At 35.5% G+C, this 23770-nt stretch overlaps 1 protein-coding gene across 49 annotated transcripts in view; it reads left to right on the top strand.

Annotated features, from left to right (window-relative positions):
- RIMS2 (regulating synaptic membrane exocytosis 2) overlaps positions 1-23770 on the top strand; it is a 612588-nt gene that overhangs the window by 476244 nt on the left and 112574 nt on the right. For 17 of the 49 annotated variants that reach the window (XM_045453949.1, XM_045453958.1, XM_045453951.1 and 14 more), the window contains one exon: positions 2796-2968. The exons of 16 other annotated variants lie outside the window; for them this stretch is intronic. In XM_045453949.1, the coding sequence (XP_045309905.1) occupies positions 2796-2968 (173 nt within the window). Of the gene's footprint in view, positions 1-2795; positions 2969-3851; positions 4104-23770 lie in introns of all 49 variants that reach the window. 16 more of the 49 variants (XM_045453947.1, XM_045453935.1, XM_045453941.1 and 13 more) reach the window with 1 other exon arrangement.

The raw sequence follows: 23770 nt of genomic DNA, 5'->3' as shown, positions 1-23770 counted from the left end.
AATTTTAGCTGAGCAAACTAGATTATCTAAGAGGTCTTAACCAAACATACGTGCAATGTACCCCACGTGGTTTTTTTTAACCAAATTCTTAAGCCTTAGGCTAGCCTGTATGCACCTATGAACCATAGCAACAGAAGCAAAAGTCATGACAACTTAAAAAGACAAAGGTTAGAGTATGCAAAGTCAGAATCCTAACTAGTGAAATACAAAAGTCAAGTAAAATGTAGGTTTCAGAAATGAAGGCATAGCAATCAGACAAGAACCAATCAGGGAGACAGGGGATACACAGGAACAAGTTGGCTTTGGATATCAAAATGAAGTACTAGAAACAAATATTAAAAATGTGGCATCTTCTGTGTCAGTCAAGAAGTGTCATGTATTTCCTGCCGAGATAAAGCTATTTCTCATCCTGTAGTTGGGAATCAGCAGTCGCTGGTAAGATCATGGGATGTGAATGAAGCTGGTCAAATGGGGAAGGTGAGACCTGAGGACATACTAGGAGTCAGTGGAAAAGTTTGCTTTAATATTTTAATTTTTTATAAACATATGTTCTGAAATGAATCTCTTGAACATATGTAGAAATGATTATATTCTTATTGTAGCTTAGAGCAGCCTTAAAATAATATATTGATTGTTGGTTCTACCCAATATTTTTTTCAGTGAAGATGTACCTGGAATGATACTGAAACAGTATTCAACTACTATCTAATCATCATCACCATCATCGTCATCATCATTTGTCATTTATTAAACACTTGTTCTATGTTGATATTGTGCCAAGTGTTTTTTACATACATTATCTTAATCCTTGCAGCAAACCTAGGAAATGGGTACAGCGGTCTGTATTTTAACACATACAGAACTGGGACTTACAGAAGCAATTGGCCCAAGATTACAAACTTAATAATTTATGAGGCCAAAATTCAGATCAACAATTCAGTCTCACTCCAAAGCGTGTGCTCTTGGTACCTTATTATTTCTCACCACCTCCTAGAGTTAAAATTTAGGGTTTTTCATCTGCTTTCAGTACATTTTTGTATGCACTGGCTAACTTAGATAATGTTGGATCCACCCATTGAAATGTTATTCTACACAATGGCTGAAAACACTGTCACTTAAATTAAATTGTTTTTACTATTTTAAAGTGGCTTCAGTTTGAAAAAGATATCGTGGACCAAATGTTCTCCAAATAAATTCACTGTAAATAAGTAATTACCTTTAAAATCAACATGAGGTTTCTATTTACACAGATACTTCCTGAAAACAAGGCAGCAAGTTTTGCAGAACTTAAGTGTATATGTTTTTTGATACGTGAGAGTTTATCCAACAAAGTGGGAAGTTAAAAGGGACTAAGAAAGGCCAATATCTCACCTAATTTGAATGTATATTTCTAGATTAAGGATTTGGTTATTAAAATTTTATGGAGCCTTAAAAATAATTTCCTTATTTTACATTTGAAGAAAAGGATCAGTTATTAACTCAAAAATATATAACTAGACACAGAGAGATACTGGGGGGAAAAGAATCCAGATCATTTGAATCTGATTTAATGTTTAAACTATACCCTATTGCCATTCAATTTATCTTAGCCAGAATGTTTATATCTCTCTAATATTTGCAGTGAATTGTTATTCTTACAGGATGGTTTATTAGGTAAAGATTCTTCAAATCACAGTAAATTGTTTATATAAGATAATCATCTTTCTAAGGCTTTGTGAAATTTGCTAGTATCTATGCTTAGAATAGTCTCCATTGCAAAACTGACCAAATAAGGATGTTTCAAAATTATGTTTGAAGTACATATAAATAAAGAAAACTCTATTAGCAGATATTCTCTTAACCCATTAATAGCCATCAGTTAGTAATGATACAGCTATAATACTGTATTTATTTGTATTATTAGATAGCAGACATGCATTATTTCTAATTTTCAAAACCCCAAAAGGAAGATATTATCCCTGTTAGTTTATAAACAAACTTTTAAAGATTAAATAATTTGCTCAAGTTTACCTAGCTAGTAAGAGTTTTTCTCACTCCAGGTTTTCCAGACTCCAAAGTCTATTCTTTTTTACACCCCAAATGTCATTAACATAAAGCATTTATGATGGTTTTCAACTTACCAGAATATTTGAACACCCATAACACCCTGCATGCTGGCTGGGTCAGATAACTATTCGGTTATTTCAATTCCAGGAAGTTTGAACTATTGTAAATAATAATAATGACTTTTCTAGTATTTCTAGGATTCATCAAAATTCCAGCAACCACCCAAAAATTCAACTCTCTTTTTTCTTGGCTTTCCGTTCAAAAGTTAGTGTTTTAATAATTAGATTTTACATTATCTCTAGGTTTTCAGTGAAGCATAATGGATTTCAGAGAACATTGATGGCTACTAAAATTGGTCTTTATAAGTTACAATGGCAACCTTATCACACTTTTTTTTTTTCAAATTTTGTACAGAATAAAACAATTCTGCTTCCTTATGTTATGTTTATTTCCCAGATTTCACCTAAATGTTCTTCCCCGGGGCCATTGCTATTGTGAAACTGTTTTAATGGCCTTCATGGGGGGGGGGGGGTGAAAATGCTCTAATTGCCTTTGCTAAAAACAAGGGTTTCATATAAATTGAATTTTTCTTTTAGGATAATTGCCATTCACTTTTGTTTTCTATGCCACTGAGTGGGGTTTTGCAGTATCCTCTGTGGACAATTAAAGTGCTGAAGTAGGAGAAGCTAATAATTGCTTTGTGCAGTAATACTGACAACCTCTGCGTGTTTGTCAATCTGTGTTAACAGTACCGATCAGGATGGGATCCTCATAGAGGGGCAGATAATATTTCCACTAAATCTTCGGACAGTGATGTAAGTGATATATCCGCGGTTTCCAGGACTAGTAGTGCTTCTCGTTTCAGTAGCACAAGCTACATGTCCGTCCAATCAGAACGGCCAAGAGGAAACAAGAAAATCAGGTGAGTAAGGGGATTTTGGCAGGAAATTCTTTTCAACATATTTTAGGTCTTTGATTGTCTTTGGGTAAACATAAAATCATTTACTTCAAAAGGTTACTATGTGTCGTGAAGACAGGAAGAACTTCTGAACATGCCGCTTTGTATTATATTTTGGTCTATGTTCAGACTACTGGCACAGAGAAGTTTTATAGAACATATAACATTTTTCTTCTAGACTATTTGATATGATATCATTAGTTCTTTTTTTCATGTTTGCTATTCAGAAAGTAATTCTGTTACTATTCTGTCTTTACTGAAATGAAAGTGATGGGTAAGTGAAGACTTGAATTTTTTAATGTTCCAAGGAATATGAAAAATGATATTTTGGAGGGCTTTTTACCTAGCTGAATATACTTCCATGATTCAGAATACATAAGAGTATTACTTTTTTAGTAGGATGGTCTCCCATTCTCCTGACACCATTATGAGGGCATGGGAAATTCCTCAGCCTCTCAAGAAAATTTGTAAATGTAGCATATGCTACTATAATTCTCACTTATCACCTGACCTATAGATCTGATGGGCACCTAAGCTAATTTATTTCTTTACTCCCATTACATCAGAAAAAAAAATCTGTAATGGAGACCACCACCTTTTTCCATGCAACTTTGTGACAGGAAAATATGCTATAAAAACAATTATGACTAAGTGTTGCTTACACAGTGCTTGCTTCTGGAATACACGGGAAAGAAAAGTATTCAATGTTTAAAAGATGTAATTTTTATTTATGTTTTTAGTAGTTTTCATTACATTTCTGTTTAATTTCATATGCATTTTTTTTCTTGACTTTTTCTTTCTTGTTTGTGTTTATTTGCATGCCTTCGATTTGTGTTGCTTTCAAAAGGCCAAAGGGAGTAGAAGAGGGAGGGCAAGAAGGGGATAAACACGAAGAGATAGTTCATGAGGAGGAAGAGGTAAAGCAAGAAAGACTTAATGAGAATGAGAAAGGGACAGAGGTCACAAAAACAAGTAATAAGGAGAAAAACAGAGAATCAGGAGACGAGGAAAAAGCACAAGATATACCTGAGCAAGGGAAAGAAAAAGAACAGTGGAATAAAGAGGATTTGCAGAGACGATTTTCACAGGATGATGACAGGTAAAATTTGCTGATTTTTGTAGACACTTCCCATTAGTAATGTAGCCCTTTGTCCTAGTTCTAAAGACTATTTTGCCATTTACATTTGGTTTATTTTCTTGTGTTTTATCTATTTAGCTTCTAATACAACTAATTCATATATTGCAAATTATTATCAAATAGATCGACTAATGAAACAGCCTTTAATTTATATCCACTAACTCTGAGGGTCCGATTTATTCAATTTTCTTTATGACCGGCTGAATCAAATGTAAATTTCCCTTAGTTCCTTTAGCGTTAATTGCTGCATAGCTTCTCCATTTGTAGAGTCAAAATTTTTAAATGAGATTCTGAAGGGCCTGAAAAAATTTAGCCTACTTCATAAAAAATATTATACACTGGAAACAAACTTTTAAAACGATTGGCAAATTTGCTACTAGAACGTAAGCTTTGTTTGGTCTCTGGCTCCCTTGCTTCTTCTTAGTTTTCTGGTGGGTTCTAGCCTAGTTTTGAACACTGAGGAAGATTTGCGAATCAGGGGCAGTGCTCTTGGATACTCTGAAAAGAAAGGATAGATGCCCCAGGGTTTATTAGAAAGCAAACATGTTGGGTTAAGTCCCTCTAAAAATTCAGGCAGCTAGAGAAACTGCCAGAGAAGGAACTTTGGACAGGAAAGAAAGGAGGAAACATAGCAGCAAGGTATAAAAACAACTATGTTTTCATTTTCATAACACAGGCACCAAGTGAGTCTGAAGCTATCTTCACAGTGCTGTACTGAAAGTCAGCACAAATACACAGTAAACCTCCTTTTTCTGCCTGAGGAGATGAGGTTTCTGCAATTACATTTCTCAGAGACCAAGAATTGCAAATCATGTCCATTTTGAGGAGTTTGGGTTTCTAGCTGTCAATCCAGAATTTTATTTGTTAGTACATGGTTGGCTTGATAAACACACCCTCTTATAAGTCAAACTTTGCATTATTATATTTAAACGCAATCTCATTTTGTACATACTCATGATTAATAAGAAAGATAATTGGGGCAATTTTTTACCCCATCAGTATACAATTCAGTGGTTTAGTCTATGACACTACACTTTTTGTCTCAGATTGGTATATTTAATTATATCTGTAATCTATGAAATTTCCTGTATAACAGATATTAAACCTAAGAGGGATCCTAAGTTTGGCATGTTGTGATTTGAGTCAAAACTAGTAATTCCAAATCTACTTCATTACTTATCTAATTTTTGATAATTACACTGGTTTGTTAAGAAAGACTTGTTTGGGGGCACCTGGGTGGCTCAGTCGGTTAAGCGTCCGACTTCTGCTCAGGTCATGATCTCACAGTTTGTGAGTTCGAGCCCCGCGTCGGGCTCTTTGCTGACAGCTCAGAGCCTGGAGCCTGCTTCACATTCTGTGTCTCCCTCTCTCTCTCTGCCCCTTCCCTGCTCATGCTCTGTCTCTCTCTGTCTCAAAAATAAATAAACATTAAAAAAAAAAAAAAAAGACTTGTTTGGCATAGGATAATTTCATCATTAGTTCACAGAGAAAAGTTTCCCAAGGTTTCCTTGGAAAATATAGACAGAGTTTCCTTTCCTCCAAAAACAGAGCAAAATGTAGCTCTCTACTGTGTTTCTCTTTCTACATACTGTGTAGAGGAGAACACACAAGCCCAAAAGTCTAACATGCCTGGCTTGGTGGGCAGGGGTTTGGAGATTTTAACTTTAAATTCTCAATTTTTAATATTACTTTCTCCATCACTTTCTTTAGGGAAAGAGTACATTATTTTGCAGGAGAAAGGGAAAGATGGTATATTCCTAGCAATCTGAGTCGTCAAGGCACCATACTCAGCTTAAGTGACTATGTAAGACTTCTGAAACTATAAAGGGAGCCAGGCTACTGTCTCTAGGGAACATATATTCTATAAGGTGCCACAAAATGTCAACTGCAATTACTTGTAGGAAACATTTGGTGTCACTAATTATTACAACGTAAGATCTTGAATTTGCTTCCATTTCTTAGAATAAAATGAACAATGTTTATTGAGAGGAAATATGTCTGAGTACTCCCAGTAACATTTTGTTTTGGAAGTTGACGAACACAATCCTAGGTTGTTTAAAAACAACGTACGAGCTCACACAACATTATTGGAAATAATCTTATTCCATAATACACCACTGACATTTTATGCCTTTTAAACAGTAATGCAAGTTTTATACAGGAAAAACATATGACTTCAGACTTTAAGTATTTATAACATTGTTAGAACTTAATATTAACACAGTGACTGCAATGAAGCAAATCCATTATAGTTGCTCTTTTCATTACAGTAATTAGGTATCATTGCATGATACAGAATTATGTTGTTTGTGGTCTAGTAGTCACATTAGAGGATGTCTTTTCTGAATATACAAGTAGGAAATGAATAGCAAAAGGTAAATTCAAAAAGGTTCATTAAATATTTAAATATAAAATTTTTCAAAGTTGGTTAATAAATATATTCATATTTAGATATTTATACTCATATATGTATGTAAGCCTGATTAAGCCCCTATATCATTAATGATTTTTTGGTAAACTCTAGAAAATACAAAATTATGTTAACCATTGAAAATATTTTTTCTCACTCTATATCCATGTGAGTATGTTCTAAATTTTATATCTCTATACATTTGCTGATTATATACCATATATATATGGCACGCTGGCTCAGAAAAAAAAAGAAGTTTTCAGAGGTAAGGGGAAATCATTTATTCAACCAAAACTTATTCAGAACACATCTCAAGCATTGTACTAAAAACTGGGGATAGAAATGAAATTAAGCATTTCTAAATATCTAAGCCTGAGAGTGAATCATTTTCTTAGCCTTGTGTGAGTGGACATTTAAGGATAGCTCATATCCAAAAAAAAAAAAAATGCCATTAGTATACCTAAACAAATTCACAAGCATATTTGAAGAAGGAATTTGGCACAGAAAGGCGGATATCTTTAGTAAATCTGTAATGGAAGATAGAAAAAACAAATACTGAAAAGTATGGTATTGTCAAAACCAACAATATTGGTAACTTTACAATCAAATGAGACTCATCTATTCCTCCAGGTTTTGTTCTAAGGATACAAGCCAAAAGAAAAAAATCAAGAAAGTTGTTCCCTATAAATTTTTAGTTTTCTCAGGCATGTCTGTAAAGGCTGGAGAATTATAATTTCTCTTTTTAAAGAGAATGTTTTTGGGGTAGGGTCATTTTTTAAAGGAAAAAGTTTGGCATCTATTCAAATATTCATGAAGAGCTGATTTTAAGTGACTTTAGCCATCTAAATTGTCTAGCTAAAAGTTCTTATAACTTTTAGAATGACAAGCAGGATAAAATACTTGAATCCTCATCCTGACTCTGTCACATTAACCTACCTACTTGGTCTGGGCTTTTTTGCTTGTCAGTTAGAGGAATGGATGATTGACACGCCTTGCCATAGTTTTACGTGAACATAGTGCACAGCCACCAGGAAAGTAAGCATCTTCTGTTAGATTGATGATTTGCCTTTATTATCTTGAGCTCAAGAGATCATTGGTTCTGTGACTGACCAACCACTAGTAGAACAAACAGCTCAACATAAGTTTCCATCATTTGGCAGATGTTTCCAACATTTAGGTGATCAGTATTTAGTACTCCATTGATCAAGCTGACTTTTTCATTTTTCTAGAAGTATGTTTGAGTGCCAACTCATCCCATATGGCGTACTGATGGACTGTGCCATTCTGCTTATGTATTACTGATGTCCTGTGTTTTGTTTTGTTTCTTTCTCATTAAAGCTATCTATCTTCTAGTTAATACTACTGAAATCTTAAAAGCTCCAGTAACTTCTCTGTTTATTGATTGTGCATGAAAAGGAAACTTTAAAATATGTAAATACCACTCTTAGAATTTTCATTCTGTACGTTGGGGTGGGGCCCAGGAATTTGCATTTTTAAAACAAATACCCCAGGTGGTTATGATGCTATCTATCCTTTCTTTTTGGTTGCTTTTATTTCCTAATGAATTTTAAGATCAGCTTGTCAGTTGGTTGGGGGGCGGGGGGAAGAAGCAGCTGAGATATTGACTAGGATTTGTTTAATTGGATTAATTTGGGGTCTGTTGCCATTTTAAAATATTATCTTCCAATCTATCAGCATGAGATGTTCCATTTATTTATGTTTTCTTAACTTTCTTTCAATGATGTTTTATAGTTTTCAGTGTACACATCTTGCACTTTTTTGTTAAATTTATTCTAAGCATTTTTTGGTGCTACTGTAAATGGAATTGTTTATTAATTTCCTTCTAGTACTGTTCATTGCTAATATATAGAAATTCAATTTATTTTTGTATATTGATCTTATATCCTACAGCCTTGCTGCATTTCAGTTATTAGCTCTAAAATATTTTTGGTAATTCCTTAGGATATTCTATATAAGAGATCATGTCATCTGGGAATAAAGATAGTTTTACTTCTTACTTTCCAATCTAAATGTCTTTTATTTCTTTTTCTTGATTATTTGACCTGGCTAAGACCATCACTACAATGTTAAATAGAAGTGGCTCGTAGGGAGTTCTTAAATGATACTGCCAGGTAGAATTACTGTGCATTAGCTATAAATTCATTTTTGAGGATATTTTCTCCAGGGCCACTCATCCATTTTAAAAATAGTCCATGGAAAACTTTCTTTTAAAATTCTATGAATATTTCTCCTAAACAATTGATATATCTGCTTTACAGAAAACAAAACAGTGCAGCCCATTGTATGTTCTCTTTACCTAGTCTATCAGGAAGTTCAAGTTCATAGCCAAATCTAATTCCATTCAGTTTCTTGAACTACATTATATTATACATAATAATTGACAACCTCACTTTTGCCTCCTTGTTGATGCTTTGCTTTTCTACTTCTATTTTACTATAATTTTGAGTTCTGAAACTTTTTGTTGAAACTGCCTCAAGTTATATATGGTACTAAATCTTAACCGTTTTCATATTTTATTGTGTAGACTTTTAGAATTTGACCCCATTCCCATTCTCTTCTTCTTGAAATGCTTTTTTCTCTGAGTTTCTGTAATTGTACACTCCTTTAACTCTGCATTCATCTCTTTGGTCACCTTGGTGTTTTCTGTGAGCTTTCTGTATGCTTTTATGTTGATATTTTCCAGGATGTCATCCTGGGGGTCCCCCCCCCCTTTTTTACTCTACACAGTCTGTCTTGTCAGTGCACTTCAATTCCATGGCTTCAAGTAGCATCTATATGTTAATGACTTCCAAATCTGTACCTCCAGCCAAGATCTCTTTCTTACTCAACTGCCAGATCCATCCAGTCCTCTTCTGTCCATCTCCTTGTCTGTCCAGGAGACATACCAAGCTCAACATGTGAAATTAAATTCATCACACCCCTCACCAAACAAGCAACCAAAGTGAATGACCTGCTTTTCCATTTGTACTCTCTTTCCCAGTTCTCGGTACCCATGTTCTCACATTTGCCCAAGTAGCAACCTGCACATCACTCTTTACTAGTCTTTCTCCATTGAACACAATTCCTGGCCTCCAGTCATCAAATCTTATTGATTCTGATGCTAACTCATTTCTGAAATATGTCAATTTCGTCCTAATCCTATTTCTGCTTCCATAAATTAATCTGTTATCTCTTACGAAGATTAGTTTAATAGGAAATTTTTATCTTTTTGAGCTCATTATGATAATAGCATAAAAAATGAGTAGTCAATTTCTCTGAAGTAGTTCATTTGTGAATTATATACTTTAAAAAGATGAATTTTGGAATTATATCTTTAAAAATGCTAAAAAAAAAATAGGACGCCTGAGTGGCTCAGTGGGTCGAGCATCTGATTCTTGAGCTCAGAGTCGTGAGCACAAGCCCCATGTTGAGCTCCACGCTGGATGTGAAACCTACTTAAAAAAAAAAGAAAAAGAAAAACTCAAAAAATACAAAAAAACCCCACAAACATTTAAAAATGCTCAAAATTATCTGCAAAAAAAAAATGAATCTGTATGTGGCTTCTTCAATAAATGAGTGTAGTAGTGATAAATGCAGATGATACTTTGTTTAGAGTTTAGTTTGTCCATCATATTTTCTTCTATTCCATTTCTCCTTCAGAGCTACCTTTCCCTAAAATGTTTATCTCTGTTTCAAAAAAATTCTTGCATACATTTTTCACATCATCACGGTTCTTTTATTTTTTTAAGTTTATTTATTTTTGAGAGAGAGAGAGAGAAAGGGAACACAGTAGAGGAGGGGCAGAGAGAGAGGGAGACAGAATCTGAAGCAGGCTCCAGGCTATGAGCTGTCAGCACAGAGCCCAACGGGGGGCTCAAACTCTCCTGCAGTGAGATCATGGCCTGAGCCAAAGTCAGACACTCAACCGACTGAGCCATCCAAGCGCCCCCACATCACCAGGGTTCTTAAGATGAATAAAACACAGACGTTATTCTCAGGAAAAGGTAATGATTTTCTGTTCTCTTTTTTTTATAGCCCCAAATTTCTCCTTTGCATGTAAATATAAGTGTTGGCCTGAAACTGTGAACTCTATATATATCAAAGACTCTGTTAATCAGTAAATGAACTATTCTCTTGAGTTAACTGATTGTCCGTCGTATTATTTTCCATTTGTGGTAAATCTTGGGTGTGTTTATGACTTCACAGTCTCCATAGTAGATCCCTGACAGTGAGAGATTTGAGATTTGATCACATATATGGTCTGAAGGGAAGGAGCGTTTGAAGATAAAGTACTGAAAATGCACAGATACTAGAGTGGGACCCTGAAGATGCAGGAGGGGTTTGGGTCAGAAGCATAGATGGATTGGCTCAAACCAGAAAAAAGACAGATAGGAAAATAGGTAAGTGTTTAGATTGGGAGTGGGAAGTGGTCATCACTACCTGATGGTCATAATTTTCTCAAACACATAAGAGGCAGAATATAAAAGTGTGGAGGCTGAATTGGAGATTGGACTTGAAGATTTGGAAGAATTGCTGAAGAAAATAGGAAAAGTAGCAGACGGAGGACAAATTAAAGGGTTGATGAATAGTTCCATAGATCCAACTGAGGGACAAGTCCAAGAGACACCAGCAAGGAGAGTAGCGTGTTCTTTTCTAGCAGAACTGAGCTGATCCAATTGTAGGTACAGAAGTCAGATTGTAGCATTTGTGGAGAATGGGAATTTTGATGGACAGGGCTGTTGGAAAAACAGCAATGGAAAGAAATTAAGGTTATTTATGTAAATGTCAATGCTAGACAAGAAGGAAGAAAAGTCAAGACAGGAACTGATAGACTAGGAGAGTGTAGAGAAATTAAAAAGTTGGAAAACTATACCATTTAGTACAAAAGCAAATTTAGGGAACCAGATGGGTGAGAGGTTTAGAGTATGACACTGAAACTCAAGATTGTGTGGTGAAGCTATTTCATTAGTTAGCAAATTCTAAGACATAGCCATTGGAGCAAGTAGAACAGAGTGATGAAAACAGTAAAAGGTGGAGGTAAATAGAGATATATAAGTTTTGGAATTATGAAGCAGTTGGCTAGACCTTCTTAATGAATATGTAAGTCTGATAGAATTATGGTAAAATTGAGAATTGAAAAGAAGACCTAGCTAGCTCCTAAAGACTTGAGTGAATGAGTCAATAGCCATGAGGTCACTAGATGATATAAAGAAAGGGGCAGAAAAGGAGAAGTGTATGTTGGCATAGCCAGAAGTCATAAGCTGCAAAAAGATAAGTTAAGCTTTTAAGTCAAAGTAGAAGAGAAACGTTCCCAAAAAAGTAACCAGTAGTTAGAATATTACAACCTATGGGGCGCCTGGGTGGCTCAGTCGGTTAAGCGTCCGACTTCAGCCAGGTCACGATCTCAGGGTCCGGGAGTTCGAGCCCCGCGTCAGGCTCTGGGCTGATGGCTCAGAGCCTGGAGCCTGTTTCAGATTCTGTGTCTCCCTCTGTCTCTGACCCTCCCCCGTTCATGCTCTGTCTCTCTCTGTCTCAAAAATAAATAAACATTGAAAAAAATAAAAAAAAAAAAAAGAAACATTACAGCCTATGAAAAAGGATACGTGGGGCACCTGGGTGGCGCAGTCGGTTAAGCGTCCGACTTCAGCCAGGTCACGATCTCGCGGTCCGTGAGTTCGAGCCCCGCGTCAGGCTCTGGGCTGATGGCTCAGAGCCTGGAGCCTGTTTCCGATTCTGTGTCTCCCTCTCTCTCTGCCCCTCCCCCGTTCATGCTCTGTCTCTCTCTGTCCCAAAAATAAATAAAAAAACGTTGAAAAAAAAATTAAAAAAAAATAATAAAAAAAAAAAGGAAAAGGATACGTAATTGTCATTAGAGAGGACTTCAGGGGAAGCAGTATGTCCAAGGCAGTACCAGGTTTTAGTTAAGACAAGGTATAGATTGTTTTGGTGACGAGAGTAAAAGGGTTTAGAATGAGTAATAAGAGTATAGCTTTGTCGTGGAGCCACCGGGCTTTTGCTCTGCTGTTGGGGCCACCACATTTTCAGGGTATTCCTTTCAGCTAACACATAGTATTTATCCTTCAGTACCGCATCTCTGTTCTTTGATATGATACCGGAGCTCAGCGTTAATTAACCTTTACTCCCACATCCTACATAAATTTTAAGAGACTTATAAAATTTAATTGACTTTGTAATGTAATCATTATTAGAAATTTTGTTAGTTTGTATTTCTGTGGTAACTGGTTTATTTTATCCTGTTGTCACCAGAAAATTTTATTCAGAGAGACCCACACAGATTCATTTTTACAAATTTCACATTGGTTAGAATAGCAATTTAAGGTTATATACATTTAAAATGTCTATTAGCCTTCATTTATATATGGAACTTTTGTTTTCTGGCGTTTCCACCATTGATTATAGGTAAATAATGTTTCTATAGACTTGTCTGCTATAATGGATACAAGTAATTTTTATGCTCTTTTTAAACATTTATTTCAAACATTTTCCCCATGTGCTGCATGTTAGAGAGTAAAATAAATTTAGTGTGAAAGTAGAGAAATAATTAAATGGGAATGACTCTCTCCATACAAAATAAGAGCAGAAGAAACTGCCACATTAGTTCCCATCATATTTAATATTTGTTTTTACAAGCCCGTAAGGACAATTAATCTACAGCTGTTATTCTTTTCTTTTTAAGTTTATTTATTTATTTTGAGAGAGAGAAAGCGTGAGTGGGGAAGAGGCAGAGAGAGAGAGGGAGAGAGAATCCCAAGCAGGCTCCACACTCAACACATAGTCCAATCCAGGGCTCGATCTCATGACTGACTGTGAGATCATGACCCAAGCCGAAATCAAGAGTCAGACGCTTAACTGACTCAGACACCCAGGTGCCCCTACAGCTGTTATTCTGCATTAAATGCGATATTCAAAGCTAGTGACTCCAAATAGAACTCTAGGTATCCCTCAGGATGAACAAATTTAACATGTAAAAGTTTGATTTTTTTATATTAAATATAACTTGTTGTCAGATTGGTTTCCATACAACACCCAGTGCTCATCCCAACAGGTGCCCTCCTCAATGCCCATCACCCACTTTCCCCTCCCTCCAACCCCCCATCAACCCTCAGTTTGTTCTCAGTATTTAAGGGTCTCTTATGGTTTGCCTCCCTCCCCCTCTCTAACTTTTTTTTTCCCTTCCCCTCCCCCATGGTTTTCTGTTCAGTTTCTCAGGATCCACATATGAGTGAAAACATGGTATCTGTCCTTCTCTGCCTGACTCATTTCACTTAGCATAATACCCTCCAGTTCCATCCGCATTGCTACAAATGGCCATATTTCATTCTTTCTCATTGCCAAGTAGTATTCCATTGTATATATAAACCACGTCTTCTTTATCCATTCATCAGGTGGTAGACATTTAGGCTCTTTCCATAATTTGGCTATTGTTGAAAGTGCTGCTATAAACATTGGGGTACAAGTGCCCCTATGCATCAACACTCATATTTCTTGGGTAAATTCCTAGCAGTGCTATTGCTGGGTCACAGGGAAGATCTATTTTTAATTTTTTGAGGAACCTCCATGCTGTTTTCCAGAGCAGCTGCACCAGTTTGCATTCCCACCAACAGTGCAAGAGGGTTCCCGTTTCTCCACATCCTTGCCAGCATCTATAGTCTCCTGATTTGTTCATTTTAGCCACTCTGACCAGCGTGAGGTGGTATCTGAGTGTGGTTTTGATTTGTATTTCCCTGATGAGGAGCGATGTTGAGCATCTTTTCATGTGTCTGTTGGCCATCTGGATGTCTTCTTTGGAAAAGTGTCTATTCATGTCTTCTGCCCATTTTTTCAATGGATTATTTGTTTTTCGGGTGTGGAGTTTGGTGAGTTCTTTATAGATTTTGGATACTAGCCCTTTGTCTGATATGTCATTTGCAAATATCTTTTCCCATTCCGTTGGTTGCCTTTTAGTTTTGTTGATTGTCTCCTTTGCAGTGCAGAAGCTTTTTATCTTCATGAGGTACCAATAGTTCATTTTTGCTTTTAATTCCCTTGCCTTTGGAGATGTGTCAAGTAAGAAATTGCTGCGGCTGAGGTCAGAGAGGTTTTTTCCTGCTTTCTCCTCTAGGGTTTTGATGGTTTCCTGTCTCACATTCAGGTCCTTCATCCATTTGAGTTTATTTTTGTGAATGATGTAAGAAAGTGGTCTAGTTTCATTCTTCTTCATGTTGCTGTCCAGTTCTCCCAGAGCCATTTGTTAAAGAGACTGTCTTTTTTCCATTGGATACTCTTTCCTGCCTTGTCAAAGATTAGTTGGCCATACATTTGTGGGTCTGATTCTGGGGTCTCTCTTCTATTCCATTGGTCTATGGGTCTGTTGTTGTGCCAATACCACACTGTCTTGATGATTACAGCTTTTCAGTCTTTATACTTTAGCCTTATTTTGACCTCAACCTTTCACACTTACAGATCTTTCTCCTTACAGGCTCTTGCATTTATACTTCTGTGTATATACGCTCATGTTGATTCTTGTGCCTGAGTTATGGCTTCTTCTTTTCTGTTTATGAGTAGAGTACCTACCCATCCTTCAATACCCAACTCAAATATAAATTCATCTAAGAAACACCGTCTCTTCTCTTCCTTCACAATTTATCTACTATTTTTTTTTTTACAAGAACAGTTTCTCTTGTGGTATTCATTTTCCTCTTCTGAATGTAGTTAATTTTGTATCCATTTAATCTACTATAATTGGCCATTGGTTAGTTAGCCTTTTGAGGTAGGTTATCCATCATTTTTATCTTTTTATTGTCTTACCTCCCAGTATCTACAATAACCCACACAAAGTAGACACACAATACAAGTTAGTGTAGGAATATATGAAGAAGTAAGATTGTAATAAAGCAGTGAAAATTTAGTGGTATGAAGGGCTTCCAACATGGTGCTTCTGACCTAGTGCAATACTCAACATGCTCATCTTAGTCTTCTTTGACAAAAGTTTTTAAATAGTCCAGGAGGTCATTTGTTCCCCAGTGGAAATAAACCTCAATTCAGTGGAATTTAGTTCCTAGGAATTTGTTTTATGAGATATTATATTCCATTTCGGACAGATATAGTTGGTGGTGGGTTGGTTTGATGATTTGAATATGATGAATAGTTATTTCTCTCATCTTTGCAGCTTTCAAGAGGATTTTAGAATTCATTTCAAACTATTCTTTTGGGTACATTAGATGGATGTTAGTTTGTCTGATCTTTAAATACTACCTTAGGGAACCCTTTTGTTATGTTTTCTTATATGTTTTTCTCCCACCCTTGTCAGACTTCATATAGGATTTTTACGTATCAAATAGCGATTATCATTAGAAGGAAACTTGTAAATTAGTCGTCTGAGTCTTCCTATCAAGATATTTTTTTTTTCAACGTTTATTTATTTTTGGGACAGAGAGAGACAGAGCATGAACGGGGGAGGGGCAGAGAGAGAGGGAGACACAGAATCGGAAACAGGCTCCAGGCTCTGAGCCATCAGCCCAGATCCCGACGCGGGGCTCGAACTCACGGACCGCGAAATCGTGACCTGGCTGAAGTCGGACGCTTAACCGACTGCGCCACCCAGGCGCCCCAGGATATTTTAAATAGACAGGACAATTTTGAAAAGATATATAAGACTTAATATTGAAGTTATCTGGAGAGTACTGCATATTTTCAAAAAAAATATGTGAATTCACCAACTTACTTTACTATTTCTGTTTATCATGGAGTATGAATTACTGCTTTGCACGGTGCACCTGCCCTATGCAGAGATATAGTTGTCAGTTTGACACACGGGGGATGTAGCTGGCTTGCTTTGCAGAGTTTGTGAATAAGAACGTGATGCCATGATACAGTGACTCATAGTAAGCATAATCATCATTTATCATCATCCAAAGTTTATTTTTAGTATTATAATAAATTACACACAAATCCTCAGAAAATATACATGAAAGATAATATATAGCATAATGTTAAAACTTAGCTCTGGATTCAGACAGAACTGGATTGAATCCTGGTTCTGTCAATTCCTAACAATATAAATGCAGGCAAATACTGGGGCGCCTGGGTGGCTCAGTCGGTTAAGTGTCAGACTTCCGCTCGGGTCATGATCTCGCAGTCCGTGAGTTCGGGCCCCACGTCGGGCTCTGTGCTGCCAGGTCAGAGCCTGGACCCTGCTTCGGATTCTTGTCTCCCCCTCTCTCTGCCCCTCCCCTGCTCATGCTCTGTCTCTCTCTGTCTCAAAAATAAATAAAAGCATTAAAAAAAATAAATAAATAAATGCAGGCAAATAAAAACCACACTTTTCACTATTATATTGGAGATAATAATAGTAACTTTCTCACAGGGCTGTCATGAAAGTTCAATGACAGTGTATCCTTACAGCTTTTAACCAAATTCCTCGCATTCCTGGCACATGATAAGCATTTGATAAATGGTAGAGATTACGAAAGAAAGAAAAAGAAAGGAGAGGAAAAATAAATGTAAAAATTCTCACTCTTTTTGGCTTTTTTCAACTTCATATTTCATAGAAACTTTCCTAAAACACTTTGACAGATAATTCAGGATAAGGTATATCCATCTACTATTTTGTACAAGAGAAAATAATTTCCAAAATACCAAAAAGATTTCATGACAAGATAATTTCACAAAGTAATATGGTAGAGATTCCTGAAAATGTTTGTAAGGTTTGTTTCATAGTTTGCTATGGTTGACCTTTAATGGTAATGGAGTTTAAGTGGTTTTATTCCTTAAACTGCCATTATTCAAGTATAATGGAGCATCTTCGTATGCCAGATCCTCTGCTAAAATGGGGGAAATACTGGTTGACAAGACCTAGTTCTTTTCCTCAAAGAGCTTAAAGTCTAGAGGGGAGATCGAGAAGTAAATAAATGATTATAATAAGTAAAGGTATGAAAAATAACTTTAATATGTGATTTGATAATACTTCCCCTCTTAGTACATCATTTTAATAACCCACTTAATTATTTCATTTAAAGCTCCCTACCAACTTTGAAATATGGAAAATGGAAGTTACAAAAGGTTATCTAAACTGCCCAATATTAAAATAATTTAAATGTCACAGTAGTGACAGAAATTATATCTTTTGACATCAAAGTTTAATGTTCCTCCTACTTCACCATGGAAGGCCTTTCAAACAAATAAATTGAAGCAAGAAGAGACAGGTGACTTTCAGCATTGTACAGACAGGAAAACGTCTACAGAAAAAAAATCCATTATTTCTTATAAGCCTCTAACCATTTAAAAAGTCTTTCTGAATTAATAGCCTAAGAACATATTTGAGAAACTTTGTTAAGCAGTTGCTCTCGATGTGCCTGGGTGGCTCAATTTGTTAAGCATTTGACTCTTGATTTCCGCTCAGGTCATGATCTCATGGTGTGTGAGATCGAGCCCTGTGTTGGGCTCCGCACTAACAGCATGGAGCCTGCTTGGGATTTTCTTCCTTTCTCTCTGCCAATCTCCCCACTCACATGCACTTTCTCTCTCTCAAAATAAATAAATAAACATTAAAAAAAAAACAGTTGTTCTTAGCTCTAACGCCAACCAAACATAAGGCTTTTAAAATCTAAAAACTACAGTAATTAAAACATTCATTTTATTTTGCGCTTGGGACTCCTAGGTTCTCCTAATAGTTATTTTTTTAAATCTTCCTGCCATGTAAATCTGAAAGGGTCTGTACTTAAAATCAGTTAGCAAGGCAAGATTATGAAGTGTGAATACCTAGAAACATAAAATTGAATCTTTTCAATCATTGCTTTCCAAGTATATTTCCAGAAAATTAACCCCATGAGCTAATGCTTAAAAAATAAATGGTTTTAAGGTCAACAAAGTTGGTAAACCTGTATACATACTGTCCTTCTCTTCAAGATTCATAGTCTGTATCAGCTTCTGAGAAGTTCTGTAATAAAGTGGTGTTTAAGCCAGCGTTTCCTAAACCTTATGATGGATTATTTTAATGTAATACTTTCAAATTTTATTCTGGGAAATATGCTTTAAATTCAATGGCATGCATTCATTTTTCATTCCTAACTTTGGCTTGTATTCTCTCAGTGAAATAAATATTTTTATTCTTGCTGAGCTTAAGCATAGAATTAAGGTGCAAAATTTGGAATTTCCCAGAAGAGATCCTTGGAACTGAGAAAACTTACTAATAGGGATTGATTTTGTCCCTAAAGATGCAGACAGGTGGGACTAGGAAAAGAATTGTAAAATCAACTAGGGACACACAAATCTGACAAAGAGGAAAAGTGTTGTCCAAGGAATCTAAGACTTATCTCTTAAGTAATGACACTAATAGAGGGGATGCATAAAAATAGCTTAAAGAATTCAACAAATGTCATGAGCATTTATAATTTTTGCTGGCTTTTCATGTACATTTTAAAATTTAATGCACCCTGTCTCTTGTTCAGGAAATCACTTCAAACAAAGCATTTCAGTCTTACTATCAAGATGGAGTTGATATATGGCCCATTTCTACCTTTCTTTCCTTTTCTATCTGCTTGGACTGTTAGTTGCTGACATCAAAGGCTAGTACATACAGCTGTGGAGCTCCATTGATGTCATGTCTACATGTATAAACATATGTATGTACATGTATGTGTGTGTGCCACACGTTAGCACATGCTTAGTGGAACTCTCTTTCCCAATGTCATTCTTTGTGAAGCATTCCATCTTGCTCTGAACTGAAGGCTTGCTTATTTCTAATTTTCTAGACTTAGAGTTGGCCTTACATTGTTATTTAGTGTAGTCTGTGACTCCCATGGCTAATATTCTAACACACCATTAAACTTTACTATTTCTACTAATTGTTAGAATACACCCTCTTCGTTAAAAGAATTAATTACACATATTATATAGGAGACACAAGAAAATTCTCTTATGTTTAAGGATATATATTCATCAAGGTCTGTCAATATAACAAGTGAATATTATAAGGGAGATATTTATAGACTCACTTTAAATTCAATATGTAACTACTTCATTGTCCAATTATACTTTCAAAGTCTTCACCACTTTATTGTTATCATTCTTTTAATAAATAACACTGTTATTCCATATGTTTACGGAATACTGGTCAAAAACAAATTTTACATGTAACACATACAAATATGTATTTATATATTAATGTGCAATGTGGTATATCCATACATCATATGTATGTTATATATATATCTGCGTACATGTGTGTATGTGCATATCATGAGGTATTGATAGTATACTTGAGAGATTGATAGAGCAGATCTGATTAGTTACATTTTGAGATGAGGATTCTCCCAGTTTAGGATTCTTATGCTGCTCTAATGAAATAAATGTAGAATTTAGGTTTGGTCTGTACAAAATAAGAAGAATCTGTGATTTAGGCATACTTCTCACAGAGCGCAATCATATTTAGGGGATACTAAAATCTTAGCTTCATGGGAGCAGAGTTTTCATCTGTGTTAGCACTGCCTACAACACTGCCTAGCTTAGTGCAGGTCTTCAACAAATATTTGTTGAAGAATAAATAGATGGATCAATGCCTACCTACCTATTTCAGTAATTTTTTACTGTGGCTTTTCATTAAATCCGTTGAACTTAGATAATGAATGGAAAAGATAATTCTAAAGTATAAAGACTTTTAAATACCAAATAATTAGTTGGGACGCCTGGGTAGCTCAGTCGGTTAAGCATCCGACTTCGGCTCAGGTTATGATCTCACAGTCCCTGAGTTCGAGCCCCATGTTGGGCTCTGTGCTCACAGCTCAGAGCCTAGAGCCTGCTTCAGATTCTGTGTCTGCCTCTCTCTGACCCTCCCGCATTCATGTTCTGTCTCTCTCTGTCTCAAAAATAAATAAACATTAAAAAAATTTTAAATACCAAGTAATTAGATTAAATTGAATGCCTTTTCCCACTAATCCTTGAAGTGCTATGAAATATTTAATCACCATATTACCTCTTCTTGCTTATCATTTTTCTTATTAGTGACTCATTCTTAAAATTTTAATGTAGTGCTTCTCTCTTTTTTTCTCCCAAGTTTTTATTGAAATTCCAGTTAGTTATCATACAGTGTAATATTAGTTTCATGTGTAGTATTTAATGATTCATCACTTCCGTACAACACCCATCACAATTGCCCTCCTAAATCCTCATCACCCATTTAGCCCTTCCTCACACCCACCTCCCCTTCAGGAACCCTCATTTTGTTCTCTTTGGTTAAGAGTCTGCTTTATGGTTTGCCTCTCTCTTTTTTCCCCCCTATGTTCATCTGTTTTGTTTCTTAAGTTCCACATATGATTGGAATCATATGGTATTTGTTTTTCTCTAACTGATTTCACTTAGTATAACGCTCTCTAGCTCCATCCACATCATTGCAAATGACAAGATTTCATTCTTATTTATGGCTGAGTAACATTCCATTATATATATGAACTGTTTCTTCTTTATCCATTCATTAGTTGATGGACATTTGGGCTCTTTCCATATTTTGGCCATTGTCGATAGTGCTGCCATAAACATTGAGGTTCATGTATTCCTTCAAATCAGCATTTTTGTATCCTTTGAGTAATACCTAGTAATTGTAGTACTTCTCTTTTATAGTTCTACTATTACATGCAGAAAGCCAGAGACCAATACTGGAAGGGACTTCAGTTCTCTGTTTCTCTGAACTAAAGTAAGACTACTGTATCAGTGGTTCCCAAACCAAGCTCATAAGCAAATTGCCAGGGGAGTTTTTTAAAAACATCAATTCTCTGACCTTGACATGAAAATCGTGGGTTTCAGTATATCTAGATGTGATGATCAGTAACCCTATACAATATCACTGATAGTTGATTGTTCAATCTGCATGAAGAATTCAGACTTTTTTTACCTTATGAGGTAATCCATTATATTTTTGGACACTTGTAACTATTAGACTTTTTCAAATTGAGCCAAACACCTGCCTATAACTTTAAAAAACAATGTTCACTGTCTTAACCTGAGAGTGATTATAAAGGTGTTTGCTTTGTAATTGTCCTTTAATCGAACATCTGTCTATACACTCCTTTGTATTTGTAGTATATTTCAGAAGTTCAAGAACACAAAAACTGAATTGGAAGGAAGAGTTGTATCAGGGACTATTACCTCAGAATTGAACCAAGTTATATTTGACCCACAGGGTGTGTGTGTGTGTGTGTGTGCGCACACGCACACACATATGCACACCGTGTGTGTGTGTAAAATATACTTTTAATTATTTTATTTTAATGTAATTATTATTTACCTTTAAGACAAAAAAAACAACACATATATCTAAGAAGAATTCTATCTTTAAATAGTATTTATTCAAATTAAAGGTTTGTCATGTTCCACCAGTCTCTACTACATTTATATCTGCATTTCACTTGCTATGTACAGATTGTTTTACCCTTTGAAGTCATTCCACAATTGGCTAGTACATCAATATAGCATGCATCCTGTATTGAAAGGATGCAAATAGGTTCAAAATCATGAAAATTTACCTCTTTCGCACAATTTGAAAACATTTTGTTTGTAGCAATGATACGGAATAAAACAGAGAAAAGGAAGGTGAAAAATGAAGAAGAGAACAGAAAGGTATTGAAGGAATTAGTTAATATATTTTCTTGGGGCGCCTGGGTGGCTCAGTCAGTTAAGCATCTGACTTTGGCTCAGGTCAGGATCTCACGGTTCATGGGTTCGAGCCCCATGTCAGGTTTTGTGCTGACAGCTCAGAGCCTGGAGCCTGCTTCAGATTCCGGGTCTCTTTCCCTCTCAGCTCCTCCCCTACCCAAGCTCTGTGTCTCTCTGTCTCTCAAAAATAAATAAACGTTAAAAAAATTTTTAATATATATTTTCTTTAAGAGATCTATAAGTTGTGCTATAAAACATGTTTATTAGTCTTTTAGATAAAATCAAATCTAGTCAGTAGTATTTAAGCCCCTCAGAAATTTGCTCATAATTCTTAACAGCTAATATTTCTGTTAGCCAAAGTAAGACTCTTCTAGAACCTCATCACTTATTTTGAAATATCTTACAATTTCATTTTTCTGAATTGATGGATTAGGTATCCATGCCCTAATCATCAACAGAGTTCCCGTGGAGAATGATAGACTAAAAATTCAGTATTCTTGCAGTGGTTTTATTCAACTTTTTTCTCTGTTTAAAATTCTCATTTACATAAGTTATAAGAAAAATATTTAAGCTCCAATAGCTTTTTAACTTGTATTGAAGAATTGCAAATTTTTTTTAACACTAATAACTATGAGAACACCTGTGAGTCAATGTTTCTTTTGAATTGAAAATAACTAGATGCATTGTCTCAGAATATTACTCCATAATAGTTTTAATAATTATTCTGCATGACAAAATGTAACAGCAGTGCTCTGAAGCTGACTATAAATATATTTAAATTTGCATTCAATTTATCATAAATCTTAAAATATAATGTTAATAATGGTGTTTAAATTCTTAAGCTTTTAGCAAAATAAATTGCATAGGAATAACAGCTGCCCTCATTTCTTTTTACTTCAAAAACAGTTGTCTATTCAAGAAAGTGTTTTGTTCATGAAGTCAAGGATAAAGTTTCTTCAGTGCTTGATTGACACTATCATGCTAAATGTCTCTACTGAGTCATTAAATATTTCTGGTTTCAGGATTTGCATGTTTATAAGGAAAATCACATGCAAAGAAATACCTTAATGATCTTTTAGATGGTTCAGTGGGAAGGAGGCTAGGATTTTTAACTTTATTAGAATAAAATCTTGATTGTTCCTCCTAACAATACAGAAACAATAGCGCTCTGTATCTGGTATTGACCAACTATAAACTAACTAGAATTGTTATTAACTATATTTTACTCCCATGCTTTACCAGAATAGGAAAGTGACCATAGAAACTGCCCATGCCAAGATCACTGAGATTCTTTTAAATACAACTTTTGATGGAATTTTCTCCAGACTCATTAAGTCTGATTTCTATGACTCCTACAGTAACAGTGTTCTAATACCAGTCTGGGGATCTCAAATTCAAAGTCTTAAAGATTCCAAGCAGGTAATATAAGTGATTAAATCAGGTTTGAGGACTGGGTAATATGGGAACTGTGGTTCACTGGAGAGCACACGTTCCCTTTAAATGGGAAAAGTGCTGCTCAGCTCCAGCTGGTCCTTTCCATATAAGAAGCCAGGCGATATTGCCAGATGCG

The sequence above is a fragment of the Leopardus geoffroyi genome, chromosome C3 (genome assembly GCF_018350155.1).
Source record: "Leopardus geoffroyi isolate Oge1 chromosome C3, O.geoffroyi_Oge1_pat1.0, whole genome shotgun sequence".
NCBI lineage: Eukaryota > Metazoa > Chordata > Mammalia > Carnivora > Felidae > Leopardus > Leopardus geoffroyi.
This window is presented reverse-complemented; position numbering and strand designations above follow the sequence as displayed.